The 18,334-nt window shown below is 42.4% G+C and overlaps 1 protein-coding gene across 1 annotated transcript; it reads right to left on the bottom strand.

Annotated features, from left to right (window-relative positions):
- Nucleotides 1-15,420: 15,420 nt before the first annotated feature.
- Nucleotides 15,421-16,717, bottom strand: LOC143858814 (uncharacterized). Its single transcript, XM_077369528.1, has 2 exons — nucleotides 16,103-16,717; nucleotides 15,421-15,930 (listed from the first exon to the last, which is right to left on the bottom strand). Exons 1-2 carry the CDS (start codon nucleotides 16,715-16,717, stop codon nucleotides 15,421-15,423), a joined length of 1,125 nt encoding a protein of 374 aa, XP_077225643.1.
- Nucleotides 16,718-18,334: the final 1,617 nt, after the last annotated feature.

Below are 18,334 nucleotides of genomic sequence, written 5' to 3'. Positions count from 1 at the left end.
TTAAGATTAAAAATATTTTAAGGTCCTGAGCATTGGAAAAGCTTTAAAATCCAAAAACATTAGAAATTTAAAACTCAAAAAACATTTGAAAACATCAAAAACCTTAAAAAAAATCTAAAGTGTTGAGTGTTTCTTTTAGAAGCGTATTAGGCGAGTTCGATTTTCGAACTACGTTGGCTTGATCCTCTTCCGAGGTACGTAGTGCAGCTTGGGATTTATATCCCAAGTCCAGCCAAACTTTTTTGTAAATAATATTTTAAACTTTCTTCAAAAACCTTTAAAATCTTGTTTTCAAAAGATCTTCCTCTAGAGTTAGGAGTTTCTCCTAGATAGAGAGTTTTAGAGTTAGGGTTTTTCTTTTGATAGGTTGTTTGATTGTTTGATTGTTTGTTTCAGAGTTAGGGGTCTGTCCTAGAGTTATAGGAGCGCCTCCGTCCGGTCAGTCGGCGATCCATATTGCCGAGTGATGACTAGAGTAGGATACGCTAGTCCACCCTTTGTTTTCCTTAGGAAATACAGCCTAGTCACACATAGGTTGTAATAACCACCTGCATTAGGCTAGGGCTAATCTGCATTTAGTTAGGGCATATAGGGTGTCCTAAAATTCACAATTCACTGGAATTTAAATAATCGTACAATAAACTTTAATAATTGGTCCGGTCTTTTAGATCGAGTCTAGGATAGAGGGCTAGGTGTCTTAGGCATCTTAGCTTAGAATAGGCGCGAAGAACTACGTTGCCTTGATTCTCGTGGAGGCGGGGATACGTAGGCTTCTTTGGATGAATACCAGACCATCTGAGGACTCGGGCTAATCACTTTTAAAACTGTTGAAACAATCAAATCACTTAGGATTTTCCATGAAATTAGAATTTTAGGAGAACTTTCACTTAGATTGAATCCAAACTAATTAAGAAATCAAGATACACATTTAGGATTCACATTGAAATTAGATCGTAGGATGCATGTCACATAGATAGCACATTAACAGAGAGTTGAATGAGCCATTTAAAATGAATTTAAAAGAGTTAACTTTTGGAATTGAAGACCGATTATCGGGCAGGAATGGTGCATGTGGTGGATAAATCCCCATACCTTCCATTCTTGTAACCAGGTAGCGAGTCTAGATTTCTGGTTAATTATGGGTCCTAGATCCCACATCTAGGTGGCGACTCTGTCAGTCTTTTTTGTGTGGAATTCGGATTGCCTTAGTGATCCCAAGTTCACATAAAAGATGAATTAAAATTAATAATAAAAGGCACACGCCAATCGCGTGGGTACGAGAGACCAAGAGAAGAGATAGTGCGTGGCGGCTCTCGCGCCACCACCCCTCTCGCGGGATCGGGGCCCACAGACTGGCGACTCTGCTGGGGATAACCTAACTTCATTACAATTCCAAAGGATTACTCATTTGAATCTATTTCAACTGGCTCATGAAAACTCTATCTCTTTTATGCTTGTTAGATTACTTTGTATGCTTTATTTTCTCATCACATTTACTCAAACTTAATCTAACAAAACCTGAAGGCATCATAGATTGCGCGAACTTATTGCACACACTTACATCACTTTCATCTAACCCCCTGCATCTCACATGCACACACGTCCTATTTTAGGAACCCGGAGTGTTATCTAGCATGGTTGACTGGGATTTCATCACCTGGTGCCTCTGTGCTAGAGAAGCATTCCACCCTTAGCCTAGTACCTTTATGGTACGTAAACGGATCTCTTGTTCACGTACTGATACGCCGGACACTGGTACAGTATATCGAACATGGATTCGCGCTAAGGGAACTCTCGGCCTTACCCCTAGATTAACCCACACATGCATGTAGTATACGAACACATGTGCATCACGTGTGTGAGCCTAGTTTAGGATATCCAACCCATTTGTGTCTAGATTAAGCCGTAGTCCATCTTCCAATGGCTACGATCGGTCCTAGGTACACAAACAAAGTCATGAGTCGAGATCCTCTCTCCACTCCGCTAGATTAGGGTTAGGATTGATGCCTTCAGGTAACACTGATAAAATGTGCGAAGATTAAAAAAACTTTTCCTTTGGGGTTAGGATGTAAATCCCATTCATTTCCAAAGATCTCATAGGATTAGTCATTCATGATCCATCCGTTGAAAGCAATCTTATGCTATCTCATCTCATCTTGATCTAATCATATTGATCTACAGTTGTTGATATCCATCATTCAGATTTTAGATCTGGCCCTGGACTCTACTTTTGTCATTCTTATGGCCATGGTCTATTATCTGAGCCATTGATTTTTCATTGATCAATGTTTACCTATCATATATCTTTTACCTTTGGATCATATCGAAATCATTGATGGAAAAGTTTGATCTTACCTGTATTCTTTGAGTGCATGATCGTTGCTGAGATCGAAACTTATTCTGATTAGGGATGTTTATCGTTCCTGACTCTTTCATTCCCAAAAGAAGAACGGTTATACCCAAAGAACATCTTAAGGAATAGATTGAGGATTCTTTCCAAATTAACATACCCGTTGATGTATGTCAAGATTACTCTTTTCTCTATTTGTTTAGAATTTGTATCCCATGACTATTGAGATAGTGTGATTGCTTCTAAGTCAAAAGTCTGTGTTCAACAAAAAGCCCTTCTTCCAAAAGACTGACCATTTCTGAATTCATTCGATACATCAGTCTATTGCTTTACCCACATTGTCAGCATAAGCCTTTTGTTGCCCCATTTAAACTAGACCTTGTGGAGTTGCCTTTTCTGGGATTCCTACTTCAGGATCGAACTTTGTAATTATCATTATCATGAAGAAAGGTGTATCACCTATAAACTTTCAGTGCCGGTTCACTACCTTTGAAGAAGTGTCCTGTGTCTTTAGATTTGTCTTTCATTGAGTGTACATCAACTTTCTTCTCTCGAAGTTGGAAAAGTTCAGTTATGTTGATGTTAAAAAAAGAAAAGAAAATGTGTCATGTCAATCAGTCTTTCTCGTTCAGAGTCGGTGTTTAGCTTTTTGATTAAATTCAATGTAGAGCCTACTGAGGCGCGTTCAAAGTCATCTATGTACTTCAAAGTATTTCAATTCAATAAAGCATTTGAGTCTGTATCTTCAATTTTTTATGATTCACTCTTGGATTAAATGTTTAAAACAACTACAAGACCCCCTTCTTGGATGAGAATGCAGACGAAATTCCCCTCGAGATTTGAAAGATGGTCAAACGAGAGGAAGAGCGTCGAGCATAGCCACTTGAAGAAGAAATCGAAGCCATTGATAGTGGTATCGAAATTCGAAACTCGGGAGAAATGGATTGGAAAAACTTTATCTCCTAAGGAGCGCAAAGAATTGATAAACCTGTTTAGAGGGGTTTGAGGTAGTCTTGCTTGATCCTATAAGGATAAACCAGGGGAATGCCCTGTCGTTGAGCAAAGCAAGACTTCATCTGCTTTAGGCATCCAGTTGAAGAGTACAATTTTAAAGAGATAAGTATCAGATATCCTGTGGAGCTGATGAAGAAGTGAGAGAAGACTTTCTCGAAATGAAGTCATAGATTTGAGCCCTAAAAGAAAAATTGGGCTGTGTATTTTCATTATGATTTCAAGGCAAGATGGGAGTGAAGCACAATGGTTGAAGTTTTGCCAGAAAACCGCCAGACTCCTCGAATAAAAATTTTCAAAGGCTTTGAACCTTAAACAAAAGAGCTTGTACATCAAATACATCAGGAGGCCATCATTGGACGTTTGAGCCTTAATAGCCAAAATCCAACATTTTAAAATCCTTTTGAGAACCCTTTGGGCCAACAATTTAAAGCCAATGTTTCTTTTCAAACACATTATAAACCCGGGGCATTTATGCACCCGAACTACGTCGGACCTGATCCTCATTTCTTCAGGGGTACGTAGGCAACTTGATTAATTCAAGTTCGGTCAAACCTTGGGATAAAATCCCTTTTCAAAATCTTGAAGCTAAATGCTAAACCATTCTTTGAAAAATCCTTAAGCGAACTACGCGGACCTGATCCTCCATTTTTGGGGTACGTAGGTAGTCTGGCTAGACCAGATTCGGTCTAAATCCTTAGAAACTTAGGTATTCAACCCTTTTGAACCCAAGCCCACCTAGAAAGTCCTTCTGGTGAAACAAGTAAAGGTTCGAGGCGAATGAAAAGAAAAACAGAAAGAAAAGAATGAGAGTCTGAAGACCCGCTAGGTTGAAAACCCGAAAGGGCGGCCTAGAGAAAGGTGAAAGTCGTTTTTCTTGCTAAGTCAACAAGCAAAATGATTGACTTATCAGAAGGTAAGGGTAGTGGTATGCTGGATTGAAAACTTGAAGAGACAATCTAGTCAGAGGCAAATACTTCCCATGAAAAGTTGAGTTGAATAGAAGCAGAAGGAGTTCCTCAGTTACGTAGAATTCCTAAGTTTGAGTACAAGCAAAAATTGAGATAAGTAGTCTTTTAGACTGAAAGCTTGGAAAGCAAAAGTTGAGATAAGTGGTCTTTTAGACTGAAAACTTGGAAGACATTAATTTTGACTTCTTCCGAAAAGACAAATCAATGAGACTGAGAAGCAACCTCTATAGGGCAGGATCCTGGAATCCGAATAGTGTCAGCAAGGCTTACTTTGACACCTTTTTAAACTAGGGGCATTAAAACCGAGCAATCCGAAGGGGTATAACCATGACGGATGTCCTGATGGAGGAAACTAGAGCCTTTTGGCATGGTTTTTGAGACTACTCTAAGAGTGGCTGACCTTACCATTTAAAAAATTATACATTTGATTTAAGAGTGAATCAAAATTTAGTCAAGTCCCATGAATATTGTAAGTCTTCTTTGAAAGAGTCCTCAGGAGTCTGTTCCTTGTTTCTCATTGTTTTCTTTTAGAATCAAAAGTGTTTGGCACTGGAGAGAATGGGTGTACACCTTCCGAAATGTAAAGAAAAATCTAGAGTAGATCCTGGTTTAAGAATCAAAGAAGGGCAAGAGATTTGTTATTCAGACCTGCCTGAAACATCAAAGCCTCAAGCACTGAGCAAAATGAAGAACTCTTACGTTCAGCCTTTGTGAAGGTGGTCTTACCATTATACCAAAGAAAGAACCCATGCAAACTCAAATTTCTCCTACTTACCTTGGTTCTGCTTTCTTAAAACCTTGTCATGGAAGCACATCATACTAGGGGCATCTTTTATGACTTGCGTCATAAAAGATATTACACAATGATAACTGGGATATCTATTCTTAGCAAATAGAAACCAGAGAAGCTTGAACATACTCTTTGAGTTGAATTCCCTTGATCAAGTTGTTTCTTTTGGAGTCAAAGTTTCATAAACTTCAATTCCCAGCGGGGTATATAATCTACTCCTGCATCCTTCAAACCTCATTAGAATGCTTTTCATCTGTTAAAGAGAGTCAGCACCTAAAAATCTTATCAATCTACTTGAGTTTTGCTTTCAGCAAAGATCATGCACTCCCATTTATTCTCGGCAGGAGATCGCTATGCTATCAATGAACTCGATATAAGATCGATAAATATTTTTGTGTTGATTTGAGACTCTTTGAGTAGTTAAGGCCCTTTGAGTGTTACAGACTCTTCGGGTAGTTGAGACTCTCTGAGTATAAATGTTTTGATTTGTTTTGAGACTCTTTGAGTAGTTGAGACCCTTTGAGTGTTACAGACTCTTCGGGTAGTTGAGACTCTTTGAGTATAAATGTTTTGTGTTGACTTGAGACTCTTTGAGTAGTTGAGACCCTTCGAGTGTTACAGACTCTTCGGGTAGTTGAGACTCTTTGAGTATAAATGTTTTGTGTTGATTTGAGACTCTTTGAGTAGTTGAGACCCTTCGAGTGTTACAGACTCTTCGGGTAGTTGAGACTCTTTGAGTATAAATGTTTTTGCGTTAATTTGAGACTCTTTGAGTAGTTGAGACCCTTCGAGTGTTACAGACTCTTCGGGTAGTTGAGACTCTTTGAGTATAAATGTTTTTGTGATGTATTTGAGACTCTTTGAGTAGTTGAGACCCTTTGAGTGTTACAGACTCTTCGGGTAGTTGAGGCTCTTTGAGTATAAAGGTTTCTCTATGTAGTTGAGACTCTTTCGAGTATAAAGGTTTTTGCATGTGTTTGAGACTCTTTGAGTAGTTGAGACCCTTTGAGTGTTACAGACTCTTCGGGTGGTTGAGACTCTTTGAGTATAAATAGATTTTGGTGTATTTGAAACTCTTTGAGTAGTTGAGACCCTTTGAGTGTTACAGACTCTTCGGGTAGTTGAGGCTCTTTGAGTATAAATGTTTCTCTATGTAGTTGAGACTCTTTCGAGTATAAATGGTTTTTGTGTATTTGAGACTCTTTGAGTAGTTGAGACCCTTCGAGTGTTACAGACTCTTCGGGTAATTGAGACTCTTTGAGTATAAATGTTTTTGTGTGCGTTTGAGACTCTTTGAGTAGTTGAGATCCTTTGAGTGTTACAGAGTCTTCGGGTGGTTGAGACTCTTTCGAGTATAAAGATTTTTGCATGTGTTTGAGACTCTTTGAGTAGTTGAGACCCTTTGAATGTTACAGACTCTTCGGGTAGTTGAGGCTCTTTGAGTATAAATATTTTTTGTGTTGATTTGAGACTCTTTGAGTAGTTGAGACCCTTTGAGTGTTACAGACTCTTCGGGTAGTTGAGACTCTTTGAGTATAAATGTTTCGCCATGATTTGAGACTCTTTGAGTAGTTGAGACCCTTCGAGTGTTACAGACTCTTCGGGTAGTTGAGACTTTTTGAGTATAAATGATCTTTGTTGATTTGAGACTCTTTGAGTAGTTGAGATCCTTTGAGTGTTAGTTGAGACTCTTTGAGTATAAATGTTTTTGTGATGTATTTGAGACTCTTTGAGCAGTTGAGATCCTTTGAGTGTTATAGACTCTTCGGGTAGTTGAGACTTTTTGAGTATAAATGATCTTTGTTGATTTAAGACTCTTTGAGTAGTTGAGATCCTTTGAGTATTACAGACTCTTCGGGTAGTTGAGACCTTTTTTTAGTATAAATGTTTTGCGTTAATTTGAGACTCTTTGAGTAGTTAAGGCCCTTTGAGTGTTACAGACTCTTCGGGTAGTTGAGACTTTTTGAGTATAAATGTTTTGCGTTAATTTGAGACTCTTTGAGTAGTTAAGCCCCTTTGAGTGTTACAGACTCTTCGGGTAGTTGAGGCTCTTTGAGTATAAAGATTTCTATGAAGCTCTCTGAGTGTTTGATTTGAGACTCTATGAGTGTTACATACTCTTTGAGTAATTTGATTTGATATTCTTTGAAGGGTTGATTTACGTCTGCATCGATAGTGGTCTACTTTCTTTGAGGTAATTTCATTGGGTTCGTTTTCTTAAAAGCTTTATTTTAACAGAGTATGTTTGTGTTTGCTTTAATAGAGTCTTTGCGTATTGATTTAAATAGTTGAGTTGTGAGTATTAGAGAGAGGCCATCTCATTGAGATGTCGTGATTGCCGAGTTAAGGGTCGGTGAGAGGTCATCTCCCTTTTGCTTCTAGTCTTTCAGTCTCGTAGTGCTATTTTGTTGTTTTACCCTGATGAACATCATTTTAAAAACAAAAAAAAAAAAAAAAAAACTTGTTTTACTTTGTTTTCGGGCCGGCCAAAATGTGTCGTCTGTTCAGCTTTGCCATTCGTGTGTTACACACGCTTTGCCAAAGAGGGGCATCTGTAGACACCCCATTTTGACCGGACCCAAGTTCGCTATGCTTGGGCGAAATCCCGTTCAATCATTTCCGCCATGTTTCGCACTTTTCCGTTAAGTGTTGAGAGAGATTATTCCCAAGAATCCGAGCAAGAGAGAATTTGGATCCGATTGATGGGCCCGTCTTGAGCATTTGTTTAGATTTGGATCAAACAGGGTGGCCCGCGCATTGTTTTAGTGAAAAATGAGTTTTGAACCTACTTCGATCCAACACCTAAAGATGATCATCAAGAGAACGGTCAAGATCTCAGAGAAGTCGTTTTAACAACCAATTTTGTTACGATCATCAGGTTGAGTTACTCGGATCAGCCCATTGAAATGATTTAGGAGGACACAACCTACTTAGGTAGGGGACCCATCAATTGGATGGTCTGGATCGTCATAGAGGAATGATTTAAAGGGGCACAACCAATTTACATTGCGACCCACCATTTGAACGGTCAAGATCATCAATTGTCGCCCATCAAATGGACGGTTCGGATCATCAAATGGGAGTGATTTAAAAATGGGGTAACATATTCACATTTTGATCTATTGGATGGCTTGGATCAGCCCATAGGATTGATTAGCGGAGCACAAATTAAATCACATTGTCGCCCATCAAATGAACGGTTCCGATCATACTTTGGAGTGGGGCATATGATTTTATGCACAATTGGGAATTTGGTCACATATGGGACCCATTTGGATTATCTTTTACCTACTCAAAAGGACTTTAAAAAACATGCATGGGGCCACACACATGTCAAAATTCAATGTCCACAATGGTGGCCACCTACCATGGAATATGTCCACAATGGTGGCCACCTACCATGGAATAAGTCCACAATGGTGGCCACCACCCTCCCATTCCTTTGCTATAAATGGTTCAATGAGGGTGAGTAAGAGGGAGGGAGAACTCATTTCTCTTCTATCATGTGTTCTAACAAAGTTGCTATGTGGGGTTGAAAAGAAAAAAAGAAAGAAAAAGAAACAAGAAAAGAAGAAAAAGAAACAAAAAAGAAGGAAAAAGAGAAAGAAAGCGAAAGCGATCGCACGGAGGCGGGATTTTCGAGTTTTTCGGCTCTCGGATTCGGCGAGGATTTCGATCACAGGTAGGTACACCGTTCTCGGAATTTTTTTTAGAATTATTTGGTATATTTTCGGATTTTTGCATGATTTTTAACAAAGAAAACTAAACGATATACTAAACAGATTCCAAAAATAATGAAATTTTGTGGGAAAATAATATGATAATGATACATTCTACCATGAATTTGTGAGAATTTTTGGATTTTGTTTGGTATATAAGTTTACGCTTTCTTTGAAAATCAGCAGATTTTGGGGGAATTTGTACTGACATCAGATCACAAAGAAAATTCTTAAAATTTTTACAGTAGTCTTATATTTCATATTTATTGCTTCTATAAAAGTTTCAATTACTTTGGATCTTGTTTTACATGAGCTGTAGTGTTAATTCATAATCTGGTTTGAAATTTGAAAAATCCGAAACTGATAGTAAATAGTTTTCTAAATTCATGGAAATCTCACAGCATGCTATTTTCACTTATCTCTTACTACTGTAGAAATTTCATAGAATTTAGATTCCTATTTCTAGTAGTTTCTGTGTTATTTTTGCAATCTGGTCAATTAATTTTTAAATCCAAATTAAATATGAGTTTAATGTAAAAATCTGTAAAAATCTTCCAGTAAGTTACATCTCATCATATCTTGTTGCTAGATAAGTTTCAACTCATTTCGAGTTCGTTTGCAACAGCTTCACTTGTAAAATCACTCATATGATTAAAATTGATAAAATTCATTGAAAATCCGAAATTAATTGAAAATCATCTTAAAATCTCTAAAGCACCTTCATCTTTGTGTTGTTTGGGAGACCCGCCCGGTCTCATTCTCTCGTTAGTCCTCTTTGTGCGCCGTTTGGTTTTGGGAGAACACCATACTCGGCTTGGCTTCATACCCCTACCCTTATGGGTATTGGGTTGCACATTTGTTGCACCCTAGGGCTAGGTAGCTGTCCGGCCCGGCTGGGTGTTTTACCTCTACCAAATGTGCAAATTCGTGTTTCCTTTTCTCTTAGAGAGTCTTTGACTCATCTATCCTTTAGTTGGTGTTATTGGAGTCTTTGACTCATGTTTCCATTTCTTTTAGAGAGTCTTTGACTCATTCGTTCTTTTGTTGTACTACTAGGAAGTCTTTGACTCATTGGTTCTTCTGTTGGCGTTATTTGGGAGTCTTTGACTCATTCCTCCTCTAAGTTGTAGTATTAGAGAGTCTCTGACTCATTTGTTCCCCTCTTTAGTGTTGTTAGTTCGGAGTTTCTCATTTAGAGTTGTTGATTACTTCGCTTTTGATTAGAGGCTAACTCAGTCTTATTAGAGCTTTGCTTGCTTAGGATCTTGGACCATTTTCTCTCTTCTTGGGACGCTATCTTTCTTGTTGTGGTTTGTCTCTTTGAGACGCTAGTTGCTTATTCGGGGTTTCCCCTTTTGCTTTAGGGCTTTGCCCTAGTTTGTGGTATTACTTGCGTGTTCCCTTTAAGATTAAAAATATTTTAAGGTCCTGAGCATTGGAAAAGCTTTAAAATCCAAAAACATTAGAAATTTAAAACTCAAAAAACATTTGAAAACATCAAAAACCTTAAAAAAAATCTAAAGTGTTGAGTGTTTCTTTTAGAAGCGTATTAGGCGAGTTCGATTTTCGAACTACGTTGGCTTGATCCTCTTCCGAGGTACGTAGTGCAGCTTGGGATTTATATCCCAAGTCCAGCCAAACTTTTTTGTAAATAATATTTTAAACTTTCTTCAAAAACCTTTAAAATCTTGTTTTCAAAAGATCTTCCTCTAGAGTTAGGAGTTTCTCCTAGATAGAGAGTTTTAGAGTTAGGGTTTTTCTTTTGATAGGTTGTTTGATTGTTTGATTGTTTGTTTCAGAGTTAGGGGTCTGTCCTAGAGTTATAGGAGCGCCTCCGTCCGGTCAGTCGGCGATCCATATTGCCGAGTGATGACTAGAGTAGGATACGCTAGTCCACCCTTTGTTTTCCTTAGGAAATACAGCCTAGTCACACATAGGTTGTAATAACCACCTGCATTAGGCTAGGGCTAATCTGCATTTAGTTAGGGCATATAGGGTGTCCTAAAATTCACAATTCACTGGAATTTAAATAATCGTACAATAAACTTTAATAATTGGTCCGGTCTTTTAGATCGAGTCTAGGATAGAGGGCTAGGTGTCTTAGGCATCTTAGCTTAGAATAGGCGCGAAGAACTACGTTGCCTTGATTCTCGTGGAGGCGGGGATACGTAGGCTTCTTTGGATGAATACCAGACCATCTGAGGACTCGGGCTAATCACTTTTAAAACTGTTGAAACAATCAAATCACTTAGGATTTTCCATGAAATTAGAATTTTAGGAGAACTTTCACTTAGATTGAATCCAAACTAATTAAGAAATCAAGATACACATTTAGGATTCACATTGAAATTAGATCGTAGGATGCATGTCACATAGATAGCACATTAACAGAGAGTTGAATGAGCCATTTAAAATGAATTTAAAAGAGTTAACTTTTGGAATTGAAGACCGATTATCGGGCAGGAATGGTGCATGTGGTGGATAAATCCCCATACCTTCCATTCTTGTAACCAGGTAGCGAGTCTAGATTTCTGGTTAATTATGGGTCCTAGATCCCACATCTAGGTGGCGACTCTGTCAGTCTTTTTTGTGTGGAATTCGGATTGCCTTAGTGATCCCAAGTTCACATAAAAGATGAATTAAAATTAATAATAAAAGGCACACGCCAATCGCGTGGGTACGAGAGACCAAGAGAAGAGATAGTGCGTGGCGGCTCTCGCGCCACCACCCCTCTCGCGGGATCGGGGCCCACAGATACGTTGAGCAGCTAGGATGGACGGCCATCTTGGTCCGAGTCAAGTCGCATTAGAGTTAGGATTTGTTTTGTCCTGTCCTATATAGGATTGATTTGTGTTTTAGGTTTTGATGTGTTTTCTTACTTTCTTGTACTGATACTATACCTTTAGCTGTAGGTTGCATGTGTATGTCCACCAGAACTTAGACACTCATTAGGCATGTCACTTATAACCTAGCTTTGCTTAGGTGACACATTTTTTCATTTCATTTCGTATATGCTTATTTCTTTATCCTCAGAAAATGCATGCTTAGGTAGACGATTCCTGAGAATTGTTCCTATTTCATATGATTTTCGCCCGAAACTCTTCGAGGTTAATAATAAATGGCATAAGAGACCAAGTGCTTGCACTCGGACGAATTGGGGGTGCTCTCAGACCTTCTCCATTCGTAATCAGGCACGGACCCATATATATTTCTGGTTATCCATGGTATACAGAGCCTATTTTGTTTGAGGATCCATGGCCGTATACCATGGATGGCGACTCTGAGTTTGTTTAGGTACGTTTCGAATCCGGACTTGTTCCCGAATCGAGAGGTATCCCTTTTATATCGCCACTCGTGCTATGCTATGAGGGTAGCATCCGTTTCGAGAGTTCCTTGGCAGAGCTCTCCTTTCACGTGGATGATCCTAGAGGCCGTTGGGGGCTCGTCCCCCACCTCTATCCCGGATCGGGGTCCACAGGCTGGCGACTCTGCTGGGGATTTGGGGATTTCCCTTTCTCTCTGAGAATTTCTACGAAAAAAAAATGAACAGTCCCCTTTTTTCTCGTTTGATTTTCTTATATATCCAAAGAAAAGCCATTGATATCGGCACACCCCAAATTAATGGGTGCACATAAATGGTGGGCGCGCCCATTTTTTATGAGCGCGCGAAATCGGCTCGGGTCAGAACAGGATTATGCACCCCCCCCCTTTTATACGAAAATGATATTTTTATCCCCTACCTTGATTAATTCAACCCCCTTCTGAACTTGCACCACGATACTATCACAGCTCGTTCGCTAGGCAAACGCACTCGGATTTTGACGAAATTTCGCAGAGACCTTGGTGGGACTCTGATCTAGCTTAGGGTGAAGTTTGGGACCCTACCTAGTTGATTTGATGGGGTTTCGCACAAACACATCGAACTTGGGTACGGTCAAAATGGGGTGTCTACAGCGGGCTCTTGTCGAGGAGAACTACCTTGATGGGTCCATGATGAAGGATATTAGAGACAAGTACTGTGTGCCCCCCAGGTTTAGGCTGCGGGTGGATATAGAGCTTGTAATGAAAGTTCGGATGTCTGTATCTATGATGAGTTGCTGAGGGCCGGACTCAGGTTCCCGTTGCACCCGTTCTTCACCGCGGTGCTTCGATATTACGGACTGGCCCCAGCCCAGGTTGACCCGAACTCATGGAGGTAACTGACTGGGTTTGTGTACCTTGTTCATGGTCGGCTGGAAAGAAGCGTGTCTGTGCCGCTATTCCGTGCTTGTGCTCACCTGAAGAGGCATAAGGAGGGGGGCTGGATTTATATTAGCCAGCGCTCCGAGTTGAAAATAATCACTGGCATTCCCTCTTCAATACACACGTGGAAGAATAGGTTCTTCTATGTCGAAGATAGGGAATCCAGCGAGCCCTGGCCGGTTCCTCTAATCTGGAATGTCCCTGATACAACTGCACTGAGTCGCAAACCATTTCTCGAGGGCGAAGATTTGAGAACGTTCACCCTAACACGGGAGGAAGTGGAATGGGGAGGCCTTATTCACTGCGCGGACTTTTCAGGGGAAGAAGTTTTGGCCGGGCTTGGTCTTAGTACTGCGACTTCTGCAAGTATGTGGCTAGCCTTGTTCTGAACTCTATTTGTTTTTTTGCTTTTTGCTTCTGACTGCTCTGTTTATGTTCACTTGTAGAGATGAAGCAACAATCAACAGTTGAGAGAATACGACAAGGGGCCCTTCCCAGGTCTCAGCTGGGGGCTCAGCAAGTGGCCCAGCAGAGCCAAAAAAGGAAAGCAGCCGAGATGGCGAATCCGGCTTATACCCAAGACACTGCGCCTCCACCGCCTCCCAAAGGCAAAACCACGGTGAAACTGGTTGGTGCTTTTGGCAAAGGAGCGGGATCCTCGAAGTCGGGGGGGACGTCCGCTGGAGCCGGAGCCCGTCCTCCCCCGGCGAAGATAGGAGACAACGTTTTTCGGCCCAACTGGGACGTTCAGAAAAATAATACTGGCTTAGGCGAAAGCCGAGTAGCTGTTGAGATTCAGAGCAAATGCATCCTGAGCAAAGATAAACAACAGGTTCTCCACGAGCCGCCAGCTACAGCCGAAGAAGCCGTATTCTCTTCGCTTTATTAGGTAAGATGGGCAACGAGTATGCTTATTTTCTGTCCATCTTTTGGTTTGATTTCTTGTATTAACACTTGCCTGCTTGTGTTTGTAGATTGGAGTGTACTTCAATGATCTTCAGGAGAAGAGTAAGAAATTCTCCGATGCAATCACGAAGTCAGAAACGGAGAATGGAAAGCTGGCGATGGAGGCTAAGGAGCTTCAAACAAGTATCGGACGGGTGGAGGCGGAGAAGAAGCTGCTTAGGGAGGAGCTGACCCTTCAGAAGCAAAAAGCAGCCGAAGCCCTTAACGCTCAGAGGGAGAGGGCCAAGGAGAGACAGATAGCGGCCGTTAAGGAGGCCGTCGCAGAGGCCATACAAAAGCGGGAGGACGAACTTTTCAATTTGTCCAGTGAGGCCTACAAGATTGGATACTTCGACTGTCTCGAGCAGGTCAAAGCGTCCAACCCAACCGCGACCTTGGCCGGCCTGAATCTTCCTGAAGCACCGACGCTTGTTGACGAGGAGCCGGCAGCTATTGCCGCCGCAGTGGTCCCGGAGGAGGACTTACCTCGGAGCGGTAGCCACGGGGTCTCTTGAGCTCTCTTTTTTCTTTCTGAACCATCTCATCTGATTCTTTTTGTAATGGTCCTTAGAGACCCAAATTTTGTAGCAGCTTTTTGAGGCTCTCATCTTTTATAATGGGTCTTTGAGGCCCTACTCTTTTATGAATAGGAATCATACTTTGATGTTTTACTTGCTCTCCATCCGTCTGCTTCTGAATAGTAACATTGTTTGATTTCTTGCTGTGGGCAGACATTTGAAATAAAGTAACTTGCGAGTTTCCAAGTTTTCGTAAACTATGTCTCCAAGCGTCAGATACCCAGGTTTAGAGAGCTAGGTTCCAAATAGATAATAAGTACCCAATTTTTGCGAACTGGGTTTTCAGATATAAGTACCCAAGTTTTAGTGAACTGGGTTTCTGAGCGGCTTTGGTTTCTGCTATCCGGGCTGGTCCCGGACCAGGAGTGAGCTCCCGGCCTTTGCGGAGACGAGCCGTGGCGAACCAAGCAGCGAGTACCCTAGTTTTAGTGAACTGGGTTTCCAAATAGATAATAAGTACCCAATTTTTGCGAACTGGGTTTCCAGATATAAGTACCCAAGTTTTAGTGAACTGGGTTTCCAGATATAAGTACCCAAGTTTTTAGTAAACTGGGTTTCCAGGCGGCTTTGGTTTTTGCTGTCCGGCTTGTTCCTAACCAGGAGTGGGCTTCCAATTTTTGCGTGGAAACGAGCCGCAGCGAACCAAGCGGCAAGTACCCTAGTTTTAATGAACTGGGTTTCTCAGCAACGAGTACCCTGTTTTAGCAAACTGGGTCTCTGTATGGTGCGCGGAGATTTACAGGAGAGCTACAAAAGAGTAATTATCATTCATATTCAATATGTACATATTTACAAGTCACTTACATTGGGCGTTCTATTGGTAATATTGGCGGAGGTTCTTTGAGTTCCAGGCGTGGGGTAGCAGATGCTCCTCCAGTGTCTCCAGCTTATAACTTCCCGGGCGAATGACTTCTTTTACTCGATACGGCCCCTCCCAGGTCGGGGAGAGTTTTCCGACTTTCACTGGTTGGGAGACGGCAGCTTTCCTCAGGACTAGATCTCCTGTCCGGAAGTTTCTGGGGCGTATCTTCGAATCGTGGTAGTTGGATATTTTTTGTTTGTAGGCGGCGACTCTGATTCGGGATTCTTCCCTGGCCTCTTCCAATAAGTCGAGATTTGCACGGAGCCCGTCACTATTGAATTGTTCATTGAAGCTGGTGACTCTGGGAGACGGGGCGCCCACATCGACGGGTATCACCGCCTCCGTTCCAAAGGACAAGTTGAACGGTGACTCTCCAGTCGATGTGCGCGGAGTGGTGCGATACGCCCATAGAACGTGGTAAAGCTCATCGGCCAGCCTTATCATCCAGCCTCTTTTTAATTCCTTGGAGCAGGATTCTGTTTGTCACTTCTGTCTGTCCATTCGTCTGGGGGTGCGCTACTGAAGTAAATCTCTGCTCAATCTTCAGGTCAGAGCAACACTTCCGAAAGTTCCGGCAGTCGAACTGTTTACCGTTGTCCGTTATCAAAACGCGGGGAATCCCAAATCGGCAAACTATTGACTTCCAGAAGAAGTTCTGCACGTTTTTCTCTGTGATATGGGCTAGAGGTTCAGCCTCTACCCATTTGGTAAAATAGTCAATCGCCACTACCACAAACGAGCGTTTCCCAGAGGCCGGAGGAAAGGGACCCAGGATGTCCATCCCCCATACTGCGAAGGGGTGTGGGCTGATGATTGGGGCCATCGCCACGGCAGGCTGGTGGATGCTGGGAGAGAATTTCTGACATCTCTCGCACCTTCTAACCAGATTCAGTGCGTCTTGCCTTAAGGTGGGCCAGTACAAACCTCTGAGTAGCAGTTTGATTGCCAGGGCTTTGCCCCCCAGATGTTCTCCGCAAATTCCTTCGTGCGTCTCTTGCAGAGTGTAGGCGGCGTCACCTGGCCGGAGACACTTCAGGTATGGGAGGGTGTACGATCTTTTGTACAGGCTCTCATCACTGAGGAAAAATCGGGCGGCTCTCTGTGTTACTTTGCGGGCTTCCTTCTTGGCTTCAGGAAGTTTACCGCTGCGCATGTATTCAATGATTTCGTCCATCCAGCACGATTCGTGCTCTACCTGCATTACTTCAGCGGCCTTACTTTCGATACTAGATTTCTGTAAGAACTCCATACATATACTCCCGAGGGTGGTGTATCCGGAGGCGGTCAGCTTGGACAGCACATCTACTTTTGTATTCTCTGTTCTGGAGATTCTGATGACCTAAAAACTTTTGAACTTGCTGGCTAGCTGGCGGACCTTGGAGAGATACTTGACCATGCGTTCGTCACGGGCCTCATAGACCCCTTGGATCTGGTTTGCAACCAACTGAGAGTCGCAGTATGCTCTCAGCCTTTAGGCCTTGACTTGAATGACAAGATTCATCCCGGCGAGGAGGGCTTTATATTCTGCCTCATTATTGGATGCGCGGAATCCGAACCTTAAGGCATAATCTGCGGTGAAGCTGTCGGGTCCGGTGAGAATCAAACCGGTACCACAGCCACCCTTGTTTGAAGACCCGTCAACGTACACTTCCCAGAGTGGTTCGGCGGTTGATAGACTCTGCTCTCCTGGTGAGGGGATGACTTCTGCTTCAGTCCCCCTGCTGTGCATTCCTCAGTCGTGATTGACTTTTCCACAACTGGGGTTTGAACAACTTCAGATTCGGTGGTCTGCTGGGGGATGGTGCACTCAGCTACGAAGTCCGCCAGCACTTGAGCCTTTATCGCTGGCCTTGGTACGTACTGGAGGTCGAACTCGCTCAGCTCCACGACCCATTTTACGAGTCGTCCCGAGATGTCTGGTCGATGGAGAACTTGCCTGAGCGGCTGATCGGTCAGGACTTTTATAGTGTGAGCTTGGAAATACGGCCTCAACTTCGTGGCCGCCATTACCAGCGCGTAAGCCAATTTCTCGACCCGCTGGTATCTGATTTCGGCATCATGGAGAACTTTGCTAACATAGTAGATAGGTTTTTGCTGGAGGTGCTCTTCACGAACCAGGACAGCTGCCAGAGCCGTGGGGCTCATGGAGAGACACAGGAGTAGCTCCTCACCTGGTTCCGGCTTTGTCAATAGTGGCGGGGAGGACAAATATTGCTTCAACTCTTCGAACGCGGTCTGGCATTCCTCTGTCCAGGGCGCTGTCTTGAGTCCTTTGACTGCGTTGAAGAAGGGTAGACACCTTTCTGCGGATTTCGAGATGAAGCGCCCCACCGCGGCTATCATTCCTGTGAGCCGCTGTACTTCTCTGATAGTTTTGGGTGGAGTGAGCTCCACCACAGCCTTGATCTTCTCTGGATTAGCCTCTATCCCTCGTTGGCTTACCATAAACCCCAAGAACTTTCCTGAGCTGACGCCAAAGGTGCATTTGGCGGGGTTCAACTTCATGCCGTGTTTTTTCAGGACCTGAAATGTTTCTCTCAAATCTGATACGTGGTCCTGTGCACTTCGGCTTTTGACCAGCATATCGTCAACGTAGACTTCCATGTTACGGCCGATCTGGTTCTGGAAAAGTCTATTCACGAGCCTCTGATAAGTGGCATCGGCGTTCTTGAGGCCGAAGGGCATAACACGGTAGCAGTAGATCCCTTGATCTGTCACGAAGGAGGTCTTTGGTATATCTTATTCATACATCCTGATCTGATTGTATCTGGAGAAAGCGTCCATGAAGCTTAGCAATTCATGGCCTGCGGTGGCGTCGATGAGCTGATCAATTTTTGGGAGCGGGTAGCTGTCCTTAGGACAGGCC

Source organism: Tasmannia lanceolata, unplaced genomic scaffold (genome assembly GCF_043159265.1).
Source record: "Tasmannia lanceolata isolate RefF3 unplaced genomic scaffold, GAP_Taslan_0.1 ptg000026l, whole genome shotgun sequence".
Classification (NCBI taxonomy): domain Eukaryota; kingdom Viridiplantae; phylum Streptophyta; class Magnoliopsida; order Canellales; family Winteraceae; genus Tasmannia; species Tasmannia lanceolata.
Note: the sequence above shows the minus strand (reverse complement) of the source record. Positions and strands in the feature narration are given on the sequence as shown.

What these genes read in the sequence shown, in the direction of transcription:
- LOC143858814 (XM_077369528.1), bottom strand. Translation starts at nt 16,717, where the DNA reads ATGGAGTTCTTACAGAAATCTAGTATCGAAAGTAAGGCCGCTGAAGTA. An exon ending in ACTTCTTCTGGAAGTCAATA is followed by an intron (nt 15,931 to 16,102) that starts GTTTGCCGATTT and finishes TCCTGCTCCAAG; the next exon opens with GAATTAAAAAGAGGCTGGAT.